At 37.9% G+C, this 21,206-nt stretch overlaps 1 protein-coding gene across 1 annotated transcript in view; it reads left to right on the forward strand.

Annotated features, from left to right (window-relative positions):
• RAB3C (RAB3C, member RAS oncogene family) overlaps positions 1 to 21,206 on the forward strand; it is a gene marked incomplete at its 5' end in the record, with an annotated part of 132,139 nt that overhangs the window by 65,996 nt on the left and 44,937 nt on the right. Inside the window, one exon of the mRNA XM_082013533.1 lies at positions 3,150 to 3,268. Coding sequence (XP_081869659.1) covers positions 3,150 to 3,268 — 119 coding nt within the window. The remainder of the gene's footprint in view (positions 1 to 3,149; positions 3,269 to 21,206) is intronic.

Consider the following 21,206-nt stretch of genomic DNA (forward strand, 5'->3'; position numbering starts at 1 on the left):
ACTGGTCCTTTCATCTATTCAATACCTGGCAAAAAGCAATGTATCTTTGTAATAAAAAATCATACATATCAGGATCTGGAGCATAAAAGTGTTTGCAAATATCTCATTTCAATTATAGGTGAAAAAATTAATCAAGAAAAAAAACCCCACAGAACGTACTAGAGACATCAGAGCACACAAGGCCAAATTTGCAAGTCTCAGAGTCTTCCAAATACTCAGGACCATTAGCCAGCATGCTGTACATAATGCTCAGAAACTGGATAATTTCTGAAGTACTATGTTCACTAAACCTTATCATTCTGTTATTTAATATCTAAAATCTGGTGCCTATTAAAAAAGATGCACTAAGATAGGATCACCTAGCTAGCAGCTAAGGGAATTGTGGGAACTTTATTAAAAACAGAATTTATGAAAGTTAATATAATATTTGAAAATACTTCCCGCAGCTGCTGAGACCCTGAGATATTCTAGTCAGAACACAAAGGAGATGCTTATGAATGTGTGGAACACAAAAATTTTGGCAATATTGGTTACTGATATTTGGGTTCACTTCTCAAATGATCATAAACATTCTACTACGTAATTTGCACATTAGGCCAATTAAAATTTTAGTTGCTTCCTTATAGCAAATGAATAGAAAATAATACCAACAGGAATGTGGTTATCAATGTCTGAAACTAATCTCCACTTTATTCATGGTCATCCGTCTATGTCATATACTGAAATACCACTTTAGGAACTCTTCTTTTTTATCTTCACATTAACATAGCATCAGCTAGAGGCACATATTAGAGGACTATATTGAGAACAACTCCAAATACCTGTTTCTTTCCCAGGCAGACCCAAATCAAATGCCTAGGTCCAGAAGAGCATCTTGTATCCCAGAGTCACTCAGTGTTTGGATCTTCATCTGCAGTTTAATTTCCCTTTGTGTAAAATTATTTAAGAACTTTTATCTTGATTTGTCTTCCTTTACACTCGTTTTTTATTCTCTGTAATCAAGAGTGGCTAAGCCCACACTAGCTACCTCTAACATTGCACAGAAAATAGTTGGTGTCTTGGATAGGAAGCCTCACTGACTTAGGACTTTATTACTAGGGCTGTTCACTCTTATCTGCAGACAGGCTTCAGCGGAAATCACCCACAGCAAAATAAGCTTTGCTTCAATAGTAGTGGGCTCCTGCTTGTCATACCATCGTATTTCCGACTATATGTGTCTCTGGTTGACAAACAAGCAGATAAACACTGACAAAACTTGTGTGAAAATCATATCTCTTCTGTACAGAAAGGCTGCATGCTTACTACAGGCCATATTTTCCTTCCATCCCTCCCAGCTCTTTTTTCTAATATCAAATAAAATAAATGAAGCCCCCCAAACATATGAGAGTAAACCTTATTCCATAAAAGAGATACAAAGAAATCATTTTAAATAATGACAGGCAACATTTCTTCTGTTAACAAATTATTTTACTCAGCATTTCAATGATACTTTCATCTTATTGACAGACTATGACCTGCTGAGAAAGAACTGACCTCTGAGTATTAGAATATGCACAGGCTTAGCGCAAGAGTCTTAATACCTCAATATTCAGTAATACCACCAGAAAATTTGGGAGCGGTTCTGTTAATGCAGCTATCCAATCTCCAGACCACAGTTGGTTTAGGCTTAGCCAGTTCAGAGTATAAACAGAAAAAGTTTAGGTCTGTCTGGCCTTTCCTGCAGACATAACCTAACCTCCTGTAAATGCTGCTGGAGTCCAACTTCTACATTAGGGTTCCCACTTGGACCACTGAAACTACATCAAAGCAGTATCAGCTGTAATCCAGAATGAACAGAATCCATATATTTTACCTGACCTTGTTTGGTTTCAGTAACTGTCTTGGTTATTTTTCTTTAAGTGAGTTCTGATGTATGTAGAATCTCCTTTCTTTGCTCTATTAGTTTACAAGATGAATGATATATGTGTAAAAAAGGAGGCCCAGTTCATCTATTTTTCTCTTATTCACAAGGCGATACTACTTGCTCAGAAACCATTTAAGAAAACACACCAAAGAAAGCATTGTTTATCACTGGTTATTCTTCTCTCTCTGTAGGAAAGCAGATTAAATAAATTTGTCTGTATTGTAAACTATTTCTTATCCATTCAATCTGAAATAATGAAATTAAGTTTCAAAGTTTGTTAAAATTGAATACGCACAGATGATCTGTTACACAATTACGGGATTGCACTAGAATGTTATCTGTGTCTAATCTAAAGATTTTAGTGTTTATAGTTTAAAAATATTAAATAGGTATGCTGGAACAGGAAACATGCATTTCCTGTATTTTAGTTACTGCTATTGTCTCACAATCTTAGTACAGACATGATTGTTTATGCTAGGCATTGCATATATACGTAGTAGCAGGTAGTCCCTGACCTGCAATTTTTTTAATGGAAATAAATAAAGCAAGCAGTAGGAGAAAGGAAGCCTTAAATTTCTTGCTTTAAAGGCAATTGGATGAGATACAGATAACAAGGGAGAAAACTGGTTTGAGGTAAGAGACTGCTAGCAATATTTTTTTTTTTTTTTTTGGTCAGATATCCTTATTTTAAAAGCACTGCCCTCCACTGCTTTTATTTTGTCAGCACAGATCTGTATTGGTGCTAAAGTTGACATGAGCACCAATGACTTAAAATCACAAGAACAGAGCGATTGGACATTGCCTTTTTCATCAGGGTGTTTCTGGACTTCAGGAATCATCCTGAACTTACGATGAAGATCTTAAGGATGCTATTTTGTCCCAGCATTTTATACAGAAGATGAGATTTTACCTGTCAAGCTGGGAAGGCATGAGGCGAGAGCAGGAGAAAAGGTTCTTACCCAACTCTGGGTTGAATGACATGAATCAATGAATGACTCAGAGGCCATGCCTTTCTACTTCTCTCCACTCTCAGCTCATGACAGAATGGATGTGTCCCTCCTATTGTGATCCAATGCAGAATTCTCCTTTTTCCTGTTATTCTCAGTTTTCTCCCCGTTGATTAGTTTTATGAGTAGGATTGCAGTTGTACAATAACTGTTGTCACAGTTTTCTTTCTATTTAAAAAAAAAAAAAAAACATGCAATTTATTTGCAACATGAAAAAAATTTGTTTCTTTTTCTTACAGGACACAGCAGGTCAGGAGAGATATAGAACAATTACCACGGCTTACTACCGGGGTGCAATGGGCTTCATTTTAATGTATGACATCACAAATGAAGAATCTTTCAATGCTGTGCAGGATTGGTAAGTAAAACTTGGAATTCATATTAAATAGCACAGAGAATATTTGTTATCACTCACCTGTTGTGACAGTGTAAATTATTTTGGAAAACTTATTTCCAAATACAGTACCCAAGCATTCCTATACCTAAATATACAGTGGAGTTGTTTTGGTTTTTTTAAAGACCATGAGTACCTTAAAATGTGTTGCATACCATTCATTGTCAACCATTGTGTTTTCTGTGGTTTTGGTTAATGTGCATTATTGCTACTACTAAAACCAGCAACATGCCAGTGTGGAGAGTAACTGCTAAGATACCAGAAAGTGTTTCCGTATTTCTGGGAAAAAAATTAGATACTGTGTGTGGGCTTTGCCTTTTAATTTAATTTTTCATCATGTTGCTTTTGACCACAGCTGGTTATGCACTATGCTGTCAGTCTTGTGACTCAAGTGTAAAAATGATAAGCAAACTTCATCAGAATAGCAGAACAGAAAATGGCAGGTACTTATATTACCTTGTATTATGTGAATGTCAAGATGTCTCCATAAAAGTGTATTATTTTAATCAGACATGGGTCAGTCAGGATCCAAACAACCTAAGGCATTTTTAAGTAAAGCTGACCCAAAAGGAAAGCTAGAGTTAAATTCAGCAATCTCTTCCTTTACAAGTTATTTTAAAATCTGAGAGCCTCCTAGCAGTGCCCTGAGTGAATAGCATTTGCCATGCGTGCTCTGTGTGCTCTCTTGCATGCTGTTCCCACAGGAGAACTTGTGTTTGACAGAGGATTTTGTCAGAGTTTGTGTGATTTGATCAGTATGTTTCTTTGGCGTTTTTAAAGTTTATTTTAAGATATGCACTGCTGTGCACTTCTTTTAGGACAGGCAAGGTCAGAAACATGTTTCACACTTAAAGCAACAGGCAATGATGCTGTGATGCCTGTTTCTCACAGGAATTGTTGCCCAGCCTCAGCCTCTCCAAGAATAAAACTCTGTTTCACAGTCTTCTACTTATTATTGTGGTAGGAAGTGTCACTGAACCCATGGAGCACCTTCCCTCTCTACACCTGGAGTTTTTCTTGGTCTATACTTGCTAAGCCTGGTCATTCACCACTCTGAAAATAAGCACTGAGAACCTTAGCTTGATTCTGCTTTACATGAAATGAGATGCTGGGTTGCCGTATCTTTCGTGTGTAAGCGCTAGGGTTGTAGTCATTCAGACTCCCCCACGGGAAAGTGGCAACTCCAGGGTGTGTCCCATCTTCTTCTCTCTGTCAGTTATCCATATGACTCTACACCAAATTGCTCTTACAAGCATCTCTTTCAATTTCCTAGAGAGTTGATAAGCTTTCATGACTAGTATAGACCAGACAACTAGCTTTTGGACAATTGCATATATCTGAGAGATGTCTCTGCTGGATCCTTAAAGAGAAAGACATGTTTGCTCACTGTGACTTGTTACACCAAAGGCATGTTCTGCCCATTTTGTACAAGCTGGAGGCATCATGCTGAGTGCTTGCTGTTACACATTTGTGAATTCAACCGCATGAGACAGAATCTCCTACCTAACAGGAGGTGGCTGAATTTGCTATTCATAGATCAGCAATCTATGAAAGCATCCGTGAAAGTTTGGCAAAAACAGGGAATCAAGGAGTACACCCAACCTCCCAGCCTGAACCTGCTGCTGTGGCTGCCAGCACCATTGCTTCCTGGGCCTGCCAGCTGAAGAACTTTTTTGCTTTGCCTCTGCTGTTATTTGTCCACAGGCTGATTCTGTTCAAGCACTGGGTTAACTGGGTGATAATGGCTGTCTAGGACCAGCTGTAATCTGCAAATCTCATTGCCCCAACTTCGGGCCAACTAGATAGCATACCATGTATTATTTAGCTTCCTCCTATACAAAGTTTTCTTTATAGCAGATACAAATACAAGTACTTACTATTAATTTTCCCACTTGTTTGTTTTCCAGCCTCCTAGACCTGGTATGGTTGGCACTTTTTGTCTCCTGGTGAAAAGTAACTAGGCTTCATACTAATTAATAAAAAAAATAAGTCCCTGTAAAATGAAACAGGAAAATATTTAAAAGCTATGGAGTTTTTAAATAGGTTTGTGAAATATTATTTTTCCATCATTTTTATCTAGAAGCTGTACAAACAGTTGGCAGCTACTATAGAAATTTCGTGGACAGGAGGGATTGCATTATTATGTGCCGAGAGCTACTGAGCAGTCATCTGCATGATTTGCTTCTTATTTTTAATTTCAGGACCCCAGTTGCTGCTCTGCAGTTCTTCCCCTCTTTTATATCTCCCATCTCACAGCTGATAATTTTGATTAGCCCATGCTCCAATTTTGATAGTAATTACAAAAATACAGCTTGCTTCTGAATGTGAGAGAAGTTAAAGAAAACTCGCAAATACCAATGCTGCACAAAAGCAAGCATGGCTATGGGCACATGTCTGTGCATTTCCAAAAGATATGGGGGGAGGGAGCGGGAGCTTTTAAGTCTCTCTGGGGCTTAAAATGCTTTTCTCTGTGATAAAAGTGCCTCTGAAGGCAGTGGTGCCATTTCATGTACATGCACAGCAGGACAAATCCAGGCTCAAATCACAGCAGCTTCAAGGCTTGATCTAGAAACTGCACTGCAGTCAGAACAATGAATCTACAGGTGCCTTTTAGATTTGGATAAAGGAGTTTGGTTTAATATGTGTGTTGGGATGATTTTTTAAAAGCAGTTACTTCAAAGCGTCAGTACTCTTATTGAAAGGCATTTTTTTCAGTATGAAGTCTAGCTGACATTTCTCTTTTATAACAACAGATTAATAGTCATATTTCTAGATGCCATGCCTAGGTCAGCATGAATCTATTCAGCTGTGAGAAGCTCTATATCTAATTTGACTCATAACATTTTACATTAAAAAAAAATCAGTATCTGTAGTTTTATCTAAACCTATAAGCAACAACATGTGCAACAGTATGGTAGCCAAGCATTTGTCCATCACTCCTGTTTTGTCTAAAATCTTAACTAAATGACTTGAAGGTCCAATATATTTCAACCAAACTGTAGACACTTCAGGAAACATTCATATCTTACCTTCCCTAATTAAAATTTCAAAAAACTTAATAATTGCAAATGACAGTAGCAATAAAATATGTAACCTAAATAGACTTCTTTTTCAAGATTCAAAAATTTTTGGCATGAGAAATCTTGAGGTGGTACTTCTGATAGTTCTACTCTGTGTACACCCAGTGATTTATTGCCTTCAGTCTCATCCAGAGGATGATGCTAAGAATACACTGCCAGTGCTTATATCCTATAATTGTTCAGTCACTTCAGAACTACTGTCTTCTAGGGTATGTTCAACTAACCTGTGTTCTCTGAATAGCTATGTTCCCTGTATGGTTTCGCATGTACCAAAACAGATGCTGTTTAAATGAGCCTAGCTTGGCAGACATTTCAGACAGACCTACAAAACTGACAGTTCCTTAACACTCTTTCACCATTTGGATGGGTTTTGTATCATCTATAGGCTTTATCAACAGTTAATCTAAATGTTTAAAAACTTTGAAAAAATAATTGAAGAGTATTTCTTTTCAATTTCAGGTCAATCTCTGAATGTGTTTCCTGTAAAGAAAATGCCAGTGGCAATAGTCACAGCAGTGAACAGTATTCTCCTTTATAGATACAGATTTTCAAAAGTTCACAAGGACCAACAGTTTCTGTTTTTATTCTGGAAGAGTAGATGTGTGCTGAAAATCCATCTGCTAGCAGAAACAGCAAATCAAACATGCTTAGACTCAGCAGATCTCCTATGGAGTTCTGCCCAGATTTTGAAGCTCCCTTTTCCAGGAGGCTTTTTCCTTCAGAAATGCAGCTAATGTTGCAAGTGCAAGGTGTGTACCTTGCAGTAGTTTGGTACATGTTGGTCATGCCACCCTAAAAAGGTGCATATTTTGGGAACAGATTTATTTCCTATAAATAGGAACCACTTGTAGGGCATAGTGTTCTGCCTGGCTGAAGTCTAAATTAGAAACAGGGAATAACCAAAACATCCTATTTAGCTGAATTCTTTAGAAGGCATCCACATGTTTCAAGTAATTGACATAGTGGAATCTGATTTTCTTTTAAAATTCCTTCTTATTAAATCTGAAGGGGAAATAAGTGACTATTGAGAGTGGCTCCATGCTACTTCAATGCATATTTGTTTTAGTTCAGTTATAATGTCCCGGTGGTTGCATTCATTCCTCTTTTATACTACCATCTGTAGCATTTATGTTTGTTGGCCTTTTCCATCACTACATTTCACTAGGAGCCCTTTCCTTTTAGTGGTTCAGTCCACAGATGGTGTTGGCTTTATAGCAGTGGTACCTTGCAGTAGAAAGGAGAGGGTGAAGGTTTTGTGCTACCTTTACAAATGCTATCAACTCAGTATGTTGAGTTCTACAGAAGTGCCAGGAAAATAAATGCCTCTGGGTTGAAGTTAAACCTGTTTTTATAAATACAACCTTTCTAGACATATCATGACTGAACTGGATTCAAAGAGTTATTTGTACTCAAGATATTTCTAATGCAGTGTCTCCAGCTTCTAATGCAGTGTCTCTAGCTAGGTGAGAAACAGCAGGAATGTAAACCATGATCTAAAAGCCTGAAGTTTCATGTTCTAGGTTGAAACCCTAGACTTGAAACTTTGCTAAGCCTGAAAGCTAGACAAGGACACAGAGGACATTGTGTATAGTTGTTTACATTCACTTTAAATTGCTCCTCTGCACCTGAAAACATTGTCCCAACTTAAGTGTTTGTCCAGCAATATCTTTATCATTGCCTGGTGACAACTGAAGGCACTGCTATGGAGGGCTTCCTTGCGCAGGAATTCAGAATTTGAGAATTTCACATTGCTGAAGTCTCAGATTCAGGGATGCTTCCTCGGCAGACACACAAGGCTGAAGGAGCCTAAGAGGCTTTGAATTATTGAAGTTTTCAGACAATTTGTGTTTTGTAAGCCTGCCAAGGTCTACAGAATGGGTTCTTCCTGCATTTTGGCTGAGGCCTATGGAAACAGGGAGGACAGCATACTAGGCAAAAGTTCAATTGCCTCATTCTTCAAAAAATAAAGTATTGCTCAGAATTTTTTTTATGTTCCCATTGGAAAAGATTATGGTTACACATCTTCTTAAGAAATTCAGAGGGTCTTCCATGAAAGATGCTTCTCTTTCTTCTTTTTCTCTTGCTTTTTTATTTGGTGTCATTTAAACAGATCTCCCTCATCAGTCTGCTCAAGCTCATCACCTTTGAGAAGGAATCAGCTGGCAGAAGGTACAGAAACTGCCTATTTTTTGAAGGAGACAGAGGCTTAGGACATAGCAGGCAATTTGTGATTTTTTAAGAACTCTGTTGTGCTGTGTTTACTTCTACATTTCTGTAGGAACTGTTTGCAGAATTTGGTACTAACCAATATGCTTGGAACAGCATGAAAATTAAGTTAATTTCAAATTAAAGCCAACAGAATGAAATACTGATTGCACATCCTTCATCTGTGCCCATAGCACACAGAAGATGGTTATTGGGAATTGGATCTGGGCACAGACAATAGAAATGAAACAGTAGCCATCAGGGAAAACCAGAGCAGATCCTGAGCTGTGCAATATAAGTTCAGCCATTACCAGAAATGGGGCGGGGGGGGTGTCCTATAAGTTACATGGCTTGAATTAAATTCTTCAAGCTATCATTTGTGACTGTTTTAAAGCAGAATCTTAAAGAGTGACTATGCTACTATCAGTTCAACATAACATTCAGAATTAAGGCTTTAAAATTATGAGCATTCACTACAACATGGCATTTGACAGCTGGATTTACTGGATATGCCAGGACTAGTTGTCATTCTGGACAACATTGTGGAAATTTTTTTTCCATTTCTTCACACTATTAGCTTTTTCTCTCCTTTTAGCACTGCAGCTGAACTATAAGCTGGCTATAGCTACAGTGCACTATAAATTGTTTTTCCTGTTTTCTATTGTCTCTCATTTGTAATAAGAGACATTATGGCATTTTTTGAATCATCATTAAGAGAAAAAATAAAATTGGATAATACATTAGCATGTTAATTGGCAAATGTAAGAAGTCCTCAAAGCAAATTAAGCCCATTAAGTTAATGTCAGCACAGCTACATGCACTTCTAAAGGGCATATGTTCTAAAGGATACCTTTTCTTTGCTTCCACCTCTAAAATTTCAGTCTACTATTCATGCTCAGTACAACTGATCTACAGACAGACTATTTTTCTTTTACCTCTCAATATTGAACTTAATTCTATCATTTAAGAAAAATCTGTTATTTGCTGTTTATCAGGGAACAAATCTGGAAAGTGTTTCTAGGCAAATTTAACCTCCATCCCTCTTTGCCAAAACATATGACCTGACATGCAGCTCAATTTGTGTGGTTCTGCTGCGCAGAGCACAGACACAAGCCATGTATGCCATTCCCCATGTGCAACCTCAGGAGCTCTGTCCCATGGGACTCTGTCCGGACACGAGCTGCATCCTGTCCACTGGTGATCCACGCACAAACTGAGAGTCTGCCATGCAGCTGACAGCAACCTCCAAACAGCAATGCAGCTTGGAGGTGGCTGGAAAAATATTCTGAGGGAGCGTGCCAATATTAAATGTATTAACTTGGGCTTGATATGGACAGAGTTAAGCAGTTCCCTGTTTTTTTGACGTAGTTATAGTTTTCTGCCAAGCAGGTGCAAGAAGTTCTACATTGGTGGATAGTTTCATGGCATTCTCCTATTTAAAATGAAAGACTGAAACTAATATTGCACAAATTATATTCTGTGAAAAGAAGAGGGTGAAATTTAAAGATTAATATTTCAAAGTAATCACAGTTTTGTGTATTTTTTCATTTGTGTCTAAGTCTTTCTCCTGCACGATGGATGAACATAAGGGGAAAGGGGACTGGTATTCTTTACAGACTTAAACAAAAACATATTTTACAATTTGAAATACTGTTAGTTGTTGCAATGACATGAAATTTACAGTGTTCTCTTTTAATGTTCACTATTGGAAATGGAATTTTGTTATGCACAAAATGACACTAAAATTATTTTCACTTTTTATTCCTGTAAGAAGAAATAAGGCCAGTGGCAAATTAGATCTTTTTTCTAAAAGAAAATTTTTCTCACTGAAAATAGTATCAAGACATTTATCAAAAAGTTGTTCTTGGTGGAAGAAATGTGGTTTAAAATATTTAAACAAAACTCTGTATTCTGGGTTAGTTTTGTTAGCCCTTTTTCATGCATTGTTTGGTACAGCATTCCTGATGTAGCAAATTACATACGGCAAACTTAGCTCTCTGACATCTTATCTTTTCCCTTAAAAGTCTGCCATCAAATTTTGTCTCACTGTCCTGGTTTCAGCTGGGATAGAGTTAATTTTCCTCACAGAAGCTAGTGTGAGGCTATATTTTGGATCTGGGATGAGAAAATGTTGATAACATGCTGATGTTTTGAGTTGTTGCTGAGCAGCCAAGGACAGTCCGGCTTCTCGTGCTGAGCTGCCAGCGAGCAGGCTGGGGGTGCCCGGGAAGCTGGGAGGGGACACAGCCAGGACAGCTGGCCCAGGCTGGGCAAAGGGATATTCTATACCATATAACGTCATGCTCAATATATAAAGCTGGGACGAAGAAGAAGGAAGGGGTGGAGGGATGTTCGGAGTGATGGCATTTGTCTTCCCAAGAAACCATTATGTGTGATGGAGCCCTGCTTCCCTGGAGATGGCTGAACACCGGCCTGCCCATGGGGAGTGGTGAATTAATGCCTTGTTTTGCTTTGCTTGTGTGTGTGGCTTTTGCTTTACCTGTTAAACTGTCTTTATCTCAAACCATGAGTTTTTTCACTATTATTCTTCTGATTCTTTCCTCTGTCCCACTGTGGGGGAGTGAGCGAGCGGCTGCGTGGGGCTTAGTTGCCGGCTGGGCACTCACAAACCCTAAACCAGTGCTAGCTCAAACCACCTACTTGCTTTCCAGTTTTACAGACCCACTCCAAAGTCTTCCACAATGTTTCTCCCAGCATACACAGAAAAAGAGTATCCTTGCATTTCAAACTCAAGGGCCAAGCATATCATTAGAGATTTGAGAAGCAGCATATACTGCAACAGAATCTTCCTAAAAAAAAAAAAGGCATCTATGATGATAGGAAGATGTTGCGAATCGATTGTTTTATAGTTTTAATTACAGGTTTCTATAATTTTCAGCAGATTCTGGGGTAACACTGTTTCTAATACTTAAGCTCATTTGCTCCACCCAAACTTGGATATCGCTCTTCAGTGCTTAGTTCATGTAGTATGGACTTTAAACAGAAATTATTCCTGCAAAGTCATTGCAATTCTGCCTGTGACAAAACCCAGCACACATAGCCTCAGCAATTTAGGGATGTTCATTGTAAGGGGTCAGACAGTGACAGCCCAGTGATCACATGTGACAAGGATTTCATCTATACATTAGTGCTTCAGCAGGAGATTGTGAACTGTGGTTTCTGTGGAGCTGGAGAGAGGGAATTAGAAGATACTGGGTCTATGCATAACTCCTGGAAACACCAAGCAAAGTGTGGAGACACAGATGCTGCTTCATATCAGGTCAGCTGTAACTTTACCAGGGACAATAGGAATCTCACTTCTTCCTTCCCTCTTTCTTGCTACCACCAGGACTTTTAAAAATGCAGCTGAAATTTGATAGACACATGAAATCACAAGAAGAGTTGTAGCTGTCCAATGCTCACAGCAGGGGAGACTTTCATAAGCTCTCCGCTCCCCTCTGCTTGTAGCAAACATGCTCTGCCATGAGTTCACATCATAAGAGGAACGTATTCCAAAGGGAAAAATAAATCAATGGATTTTATCTTGAATTACCTCCTGTCACTTGCACTATAAATCTCTATTTACAGTGCTTTGTTCACAGCAAGTAAAAAGAAAGTGTTATATCAATTAAAAAACAAATGATAGGGAATGGCTCCCTTGGAAAATCATACTACTTACAAAACTAATGTCCGGCCCAGTTTGGCAGAGGCAAATATGCATGACATCCCTGGTTTTTCCATATCTACATTTTAAACTGTGCCTTTCAGATGTACACTAAACAACAAGACTAGCATCTGTCATGTGAGGTGGTTGTTTTTCCTGTTGTTCCTGGAGGGCAAAACTCTCTGGAAAATCCATATTAATTGAACACATGAAATTCGTACTTAGCTATATGTATACATTAGCAGAGGCAAACTGTACTAAAGGAAGGAAAAATAAAGGAAAAAACCCACAAATAAATTCTGTTTCAAAACAATTCTGAAGGAAGAACAGGACTCTAGCAGTTTCTGCTGCTAGTCAGTGAGAGGAACCTGCATATTACAGCTCCCTTGCTACCAACAAGGAGATAATAGAACTGAATGTTACAGCCTCTGGGAGAAAAGGAGAGAACAAAATATGAACCAGCCAGAAAGTATGGGGATACAAACCTTCCTTTGATGTAATATTTAATATCAGTCTTTTCAGGTTTGTGCTGTGACAAGAATCAGCAAACACGTCATTAAGACCCAGTGACAAGTCACTCACAAGAAACCTGCATCTGCTATTTTAAAAAAAAAAAAAAAGACATAGATTCAAATTGGATGTGTGTAAGCTGTGGAAAAATTGAGAGAAATAATATCACTTCTGTATTATATTTTCAGATGCACAAACAGAAATTAGTCTTTTTAGCCTCTCTCTGTATTTAGTACAGCCATTATTATCTACGTTTTTTCTGAGCTTTTAAACAACGAATGTTCAACCTTTACATAGAAGTTAAAGTTATATTTCTGAGCAGATTTAAAGACATTTGCGTCATAGATCAAGGAAAATCAGTATTGGTAGGTCATCTTAAACACAAACACTAATTCATTTTGTATAATCTCACAGACTTTGTTGTCTATGTGTGTATTTATGTGAGCAGATTACAGAAAACACAGAAGTAACCAAGAATGATCAGGAAACCTTGCCTTTAGCTGAAAATTCATACAATATCTGTTAAGAGAGATTTATATTCTGAAAGTCATGGGTGTTTAAAATTACTTTTCAGTCTCCATGGAGACGCTTCACTGGGTTAGTTACTGCAGTCAAAGCTTACATATGAAAACAAAGACATGGGTACAATGGCTAGAGGGGAAGTCTGGGTTTATCTGAGGTTGTTAAAGGGCTTTCATACTGTCTACCACAGTAAAACAGTCTTCCAGATCCAGTGTGTTACTAAGAAAACAAAACCTAATCTTTTCCTCACATTTAAGGTGAGGTTTTAAAATTTAAATTGTTATTTAGGTGTCTTGATATTTACCATCCCAAAGGAAAGAACTTCCAGGGCTCATATTTTCAAGAAACTTGGAATATATTACAAGCTCTTTTATAATGCTATCTAAACTGCAAGTTGAAGATTAATTTGTTTTAATTCCAGTTCTATAGTTAAATATTTCTTTCTTTCCCAATAAAGTCACACAGTCATAGTTTACAAGAGCTGTCCTGCCATCTTAATGTGAAATGTCCCAGGAGGCAGAAGGGAACTGTGCAAGAGGGTGACAAAACTGTGACTCTCTCAAAGAGACCAAAAGGTATCTCTGCTGTCCCACACCACAATCAGGGAGTGTACACAGAGAGTGATCTGAGGACCTGTCTCCTTTTTGGAAAGGATGGCAAAATCCCAAAATCGACAGAAATGAGTTTTTTAAAGAAGGGACCTGAAAAAAAGAAATAGATCCTCCAAGTCAGTCAAGGAGGAGCAAAGGTGTTTGTCAAGTGTGGTAGTTATGTTGGAAAGCAGATGTATTTCTAGTAGAGAAGGACTGGAAGGTGATCAGATATCCAAGTCAGCTGATGCAGTAGGGATGAGCAGCAGCTCCTGCTGAGAATCACAGTCCTTGCAGCCGGAGTGGGGTCACAGGGCTGCAGGACATATTGCAGGGACCTCCGGGAACCAGAAAATGCCAATAACCAGAGGGAGCTAAGTGAGGGCTTGGGAATGAGGCAGCACGGGTCATCCCCCACAGCTTGAACATACAGTAGACTGTGACTGGGATGGAGCAGGAGGGCTCACCCATCAAAATCACTGGGGAACTGCTGCTGGAAGCTTGTCTTTATTTGGTATTCCTGTTATTGATCTTTGTTTAATTCATATATCCCCTCATGCCGATGTCTCTCCCTAGTTTCCACTGCAGCTCTTTAAAAATCTTTTCTCACTTCTCTGTGGCTCTCTTCCTCACCCGTTAACCTATTGACAGCTTCATTTTTGTTGGTGTTCTTAGGTTTTCTCCTGAGTCCAGAACACCAGCATCTTCTTGAGACTCCTCTTCCAAAAATGGAGTTTATTCCTAATTCACTTAACTGGTGAAAGGATTTATGGGAAGGGATAAAGGAGGAAAGGAAAAGGCTTTTGCTAGGAAGAAGAAGAATGCTGTAAACTGAGAGCACTTCCTAAAGTAGAATGAGGTTTGTAAAATATATTTGAACAAGTCTTGGAATGATGGTTCTGTTTTCACTTAGGGTCTGCCAGAGCCCACTCATGGACACATAAATATTGCTGGAAAGCCTCTGAAGCAGCTCTCTTGCATTTCAGTCTGATTTTATATAATAAACTGCTGAAGTTGACTTTTCTGACAGCAAAGGTTGTCTTGAGAGCAGTGCAGCAAGAGACCAAACAAGGGGGTTTCAGTATTGATCTGGTATATCCATAGCACAAAAACAAAGCTGATAATGACAGTCCTTTCTCCACAAAATCGTTTCCTGAGCATTAAAAGGCTAGAATGCACTTTCAAAGCACGCTCAGCTTAAAGCAGCAGCGAACTGTGCTATCCAAGAAGAAGTGCTGGGATGGCTTGGAGTAGCATAGTCATCCCCACTTGTATGGGCAGCACCCTGCTGTAAGAACACAGCTCTGAGCATGGCTGGTAACCCACACTGCTATCTGAAGGAAGAATTTCAGGTACTACGGCTCATCCCATGAACTACAGAAAGATGATGAAAGTAAAGGCTTATGTTAAATTACTGGGTAGGTCAAGGCGCTTCATATTTCGATGAGGTGTGGAAAGTGGGGACATCTGGACACTGCATCTCATGCTCCTCTGTCCTACGGTCACGTACAGAGGAAGTGACTAAGTTTGTCTTTATGTCTTCCAGGCTAAAGCTGCTTCACATGCAGCCAGCTTATTCCTCAGCCATGGACAGACCTTGCTAGCTTCTGTCTGTGCCTAGCCAGTCATGCGGATGTGACATCCACATGTATGTGCATGTATGTGCATGTTGGATTAACATGTTATTGTAGAATCCCACAGATTGTGTGGGTCCCTGTCACAGATTTACTACTTGCAGAGGGTTTTTGCCTTTGTAAAGACAAAGGTCTTTGGATGTGCAGCAGTCTTACCAAAATACAGTATATTGAAAACCGTTTCTAGATTTCATTTTCTTTAATAAAGATATTGGAGGAAATTAATAAAAATTAAGATTTACAAGCTGAAAAACATGTCAAGGCAAATTATAATGTAGGCTCATTCTTATTTAGTAGAATACCTGAGTCATTACCTGCCTTATTTCATGATGAATGTACATGTCCAATTTGTTTCTATATTTCCTATGCTCATTCACCCTGTTAATAATGCTTTCTTATAGTGGAGTCAACACTGATCTCCCCTAGATTTGGATTACTTGGACTAAAGTTCCTGATTTCAATTTTGAATAAAAGGATCTTTTCCTAGTAGTAAAAGTTACAAGGAGGTAAATGGCATCATAAAGTAACTATTTTGATATTCAAATATATGCAATTTTTTTTATTAGGGATCACTGATATGACTATTAATTAAAAACTCCAGGAAATGCAGCACTCTTTTCGTATGTGGTAAGATTTGAACAGGAAAACAAACTCAATACATTCTGTATGAGAATCCTAGGGAGAAAAATGCTCATCAACACAAGTGTTTGGATTCAGTTTTAAACATTGTTAAGTCAATCAGTCAATACAGATTTCATTACCTTCACTTTTTACTGTATTGCTTTTTGGAGTTTTTTCTTTGTGCTGAAAGAACTGTCACATTTTCCTAGGTATACTTAATTGAAATCTATTGATTCATTACGTTGGTTTTTCTCCTTTTTGATTTTTTTCCATTTTTACAGCCATGGCCAATTTCATACACATAAGAACCTGCTGCAGGGAGAGCTGAAGTCCTCCATCCTGTTAAAAATTAGGTTTTAAATGTCTTTTTCTTTCTCATTTTCATCTATAGCTAAGGCCATCAAGGATGAAATCAGCCAATGCTTCCTAATTAAGTCCCTGAAAAATATGAATACTTGGAGTATTGCTTATTTAATTCAGCAGTTAATCAGCACTTTTAGCATTTCTTTTTATTACTATTTTGTGGGGATTATTTTTTTTAATTGAATTCTGCATTCATAAAAAAATTAAGAAAACTAAGGAAGTGGAAAGAGAGAAATTCTGTAAAGAATGTATACATACCTTACCATGGAGTACATGGTTGCCTTCTGAGCCTTGGCAATGAAGTCTGCTGGGAACGTCTTTCAGTTTTGCTTAGGGTTTAGATGGGGGAAAGGAGCAAAAGGCATGAAGAAAATGAGATGGAATGTTTTCCGTTAAATCAGGTAACTAATTATTTTGTTGTGTTTTTCTGCTTGTTCTCTGCACACATAAAGGTGTAAATTAGGATATTTGGGGGACATAGATTATTTCTTTGGTCTTTGGCTTTTGGGGAGATGGCTATATAACAAAGAAGAAAAAAGCATGAGTGCAAAATAAAAGGCCCAAATTAAATGGCTATAAGAAAGGTGGGGTTAAGAGTGTGAATAGTGAGAACCATGCTTAAGAAGGATAGGAAAAAATGGTAAGAATCATTTCACTTTTTTGAAGAAAGAGAATTGAGAAACAAAGTGGTTCTGATGGGCTTTCATCAGGTCAGCAGGATTGGCTGCATTCATTCCATCCATTTTCCATTTTGGGAAACTCTCCACATCTTCACTGGCAGCTCACAAGTGGCGCACATTTTGTGCTAGCTCACTGTGACACAAAAGAGCAGTGTTTCTCAGCCTCCAGGCAAGGGGCAATTTAAAACCAGAGCAAGTTGTTGTATTTAGAAGCTGCAGGAATCTGTCTGCTCAACCAGGGCATGTGCTGGGGCTGGCCAAGCATCCTGGAGTACTGGCGTCCTTGACGTCATCAGCAGAGCTTCAGACCACTGTGTGATGGGGTTCAAGAATAAAAACTTGTCAAGTTTTGAACAAATTCCAGACAAATTCTAAGACAAAATGTCATATTCACATTAAAATATGTCAAAATATATGCCTTCTGACATATATAAAACCATGGAGATGAAAAATGAAAATAAAATACACTGTAGTTGAGCTTGTTTCTTCCTCCAGATATTTATTGCTTTGCTCTATGTATTAATTCACTGCAGCAGCTAATTCATAATATCCATTTATTTAAACACAATACTATTTAATCATGTATCTGTAACTTGGTGAGCAGGTGGCAAATATAGTACAAACTAGAAACATAACAAACATCAGAGCATCTGTTGAGCAAAGCACATTCAACTTATTTAATGTCTTACACATGTTAAAGACAGAGACACTGGGTTTTAAAGTACCTAAAAAAACTTCATCCAACACGTTGCTTCTTACGGTCATTAAGAGGACATTGGCACTGTATTTCTTGAGCAAGTTAAGACTTAAAGTAGGTAATTTATAGATCAGCATTATATTGTGTAATTATTTTGGCTATACCTCACACAAATTATACATCCAGAGTGCTTTATTGTCATTTTCAAATATGTATGACTGTTAAAGCAGTACTTGGAAGATCTACCAGTAGAATATAATTTTTCAATATTCATAATTGAAGAAATAGTTGGGTTTCAAGCTCTTCAGCTTAAGCCACTGTGCTGTTGAGCAGCACATTTTCCCCGCATACGTTTCAACCTGATTTTTGATGTTGCTGATCTGTACTGAGCTATGACCAAAAAAAGAAAAAAAATCCAGGGAAGAATTGGGTCACAAACATGAAAGTATTGACTTACAAAAGATTTCTGCTTTAAGTAAAATATGATCTGTGATGGTACACCATTGACAGATGTCCTAGGAAGGAAGGTGTTAATCTTCAACTAGACTGAGTTAATTAGAGTAATGGAAGGACATGAGAATGAGGTCTGTAAAATATACTACTTATACTTGTATGTCAATACATAACAGGAAGAGCAAACAATTAGACTTTGGGGGCATTATGAACTGCAAAGAGTTTATAACCTAATTGTTAATACTTTGTCCGTATGAATGATTTTTATGATGGATTTTTAAACTCTGTTGTACAAGTTACAGTAATTATCTAAAAGTGAACACAGTATATACTGAAGAAGGACTACAAATAAATGCTCTGATAATAATTTTCAGCTATGCTCTGCCAGATATGTGCCCAGCATTTTAAAGCCAAGTTGGTCCCTGTATACAGGTAGGGAGCATAACCTATCTGACCTGCAGCTGGTTACATCATTGGGCTGGGCAAGTCCTGTTTCGGTGGCCAATATAACATAAAATATTTCAGTCAGTCCAAGAATCTTCTCTTTTATCTCTGAAAGAATGTTATTACCAAATTAAGAACTGGGGGGAAAAATATCATAGTGAAGAAAATACTTTGTTCTCTCAAAACTGGTAAGACTTTATGATGAAAGGAACTGTGTGGCTTGCAAAGGACACCATTTTGTTTTGTTTCCATGAGTTGAGGCTCTGAGGTACCTTTACAGGTTTTTTTGTGTTTTAAATGTTTTCAGCCCTTTACCAAGACCATGAGGGCGAACAATATCTCATGCTGAGTTTTATGAGAAATTTTAAGATAAGTGAAATCTTGGCATTTTGAATGCTGCAAACATATAACCTTTAATATATTTCCTTGCAAGAAACATACCTTACCACAAACAAATCCATCTGTTCTCCCTGGAAATTACTAAAATGTGGATGGCTTCAGAAAATACAATATATACAATGACCTTAAGAATGGCTCTAAAATGCACATCAGCACTTAGGTATGATGATACGAACTGTACATTAGGAATGCAGCCCAATTCTATTTTCACTGTATTGCTTTATGCAGTTCCCAATTATTTTCTTCCTTCATCATGTTCAGTTGAATTTCAGTTGGTGAGGTTTTGGCTTTCCTTTATTTCTGCTCATTCCCCAGCTTGGGCTTTTGATGATGCCAAAGAACAGAGAGTAAATTTACCCAAAATAGTTCAGACCAGATGATAATTTGTATATGCACCAGGCAGGCAACCTGACTGGGATTTGATGTCACGCTCTATGTGATGCTGTGTTGCATTGTGTCACTTAGACATCCAGACTGCCTAGGAGGGTCCCTAAATTAGTAACACATGGTGCTGTACACATGCTCTCCATCTGTATTTGTGTGTGTATGATCACTACATTAATGATCCTTTCTGTTTTCACTTTCCTGTACCCTGAAGCTTAATAGTATATGATGAGAAAGGTAGATTGATTTAGTCACAGTTACTCTTCTATTGTTAATGCACTGCATTAAAGGTCTTATCAGAACTGAACGCCGGTTGTAATAGGCTTCGTGCAAAAATGCCATGTAAAATGTCAGTTCCTACAAAAATAAAGCAAACCTTTGGAACTGAGGTCATGGAAGACAAAATAATACTAAGTATCTTCTGGAACTTTATCTCAGGTTTTTATATTCTGTAACAGGATGGCGAGTAGCTTGTTTCCGTAAACAATTGTTTACTTGTATTCATTAAGTAGTTATTGTAAAGAAGATAGTATATTGGCCAAAATGTTTTTAAGTGTTTACAAGTACTTCAGATACATTGGAAACAAATTCTTGCCGAGGAGATTACCACATCCTTCTACCTTTTACATTTCTGTTCTCAACTATCTCACTTCAAAGTCTTAGAAGTGTTGAGGAAACAAAGTAACGCATTGAAGCAGACACAAATACTCAATGCTGATAGGAAGACCTTTTTGTATAAACTTTGCAAAAAGTTCCACCTTAAATCCGTACACAGTATCTGGAAATAGGTCAACACTGAGCATCTTGTTGTTTGATGACAGAATTCAAACCTGTTTCCAAGGTAACCAATCCCATCCTCTATAAATCTCTGCCGTGCTTCCACCTGTTTTGTGAAGCTGAATGCTTTTTTCATTTCCTGAGATATAGTTTGAACTTTAACACACACATGTATACACACACCACATGCTGCTTCCTTTCCACTGTGACAAAGGAAACAACAAAAGTTAATAGGAGGTGGTTAATATTTAAACTGTTAAGGCAGGTGTCTCAGTAGTACATTTTTGGGGTATTGTAAGTAGTGCCAAGCAACACTTGAACAAATAGCTCTTACAGGAAAGGCAGATTAATTTTGGATTAATTCCTGGGTACCTGGACATCAGGTCACTCTAGTCTCCTTTGTTCTCTGCTCTCTACCCAGGCTAGGAAGGATCCTGCACTTTGTAGCGAGTAATGAGGATGTGACAATAGAGGCAAATGATATTCAATAATACCATTTAATGCAAAAATTGCCATCTTAGCTGTTGCATTAGGTAGTTGTTCCACACATCTGATAATAGCATGTAAAGGCAGAACACTTGCATTAGAGAGTTTTCTTTGCACATTCCACACACTTCTACACATATTAAAATATTTTCTGTAAAAAGTCTGAAAGATCATTCTTTTTCTTCTTAAAATTGTATTTTCTGTTGAGAGGGTTAGAACACAAAATGTATGGCAGGAGAACACAGAAGAGTACAGAGCGGAGGGAGGCAATGAAAAAAGGCCTTGCAAAAATATCTTTTATCTGGAAAAAAGCATGGACATGATACCCAATTAAGGACATTCTGAATGTTGTCAGTATTTTACAGGAAGCATGTCCAATTATGATTTATTTTG

Source organism: Phaethon aethereus, assembly GCF_964289735.1.
Source record: "Phaethon aethereus genome assembly, chromosome: Z".
NCBI lineage: Eukaryota > Metazoa > Chordata > Aves > Phaethontiformes > Phaethontidae > Phaethon > Phaethon aethereus.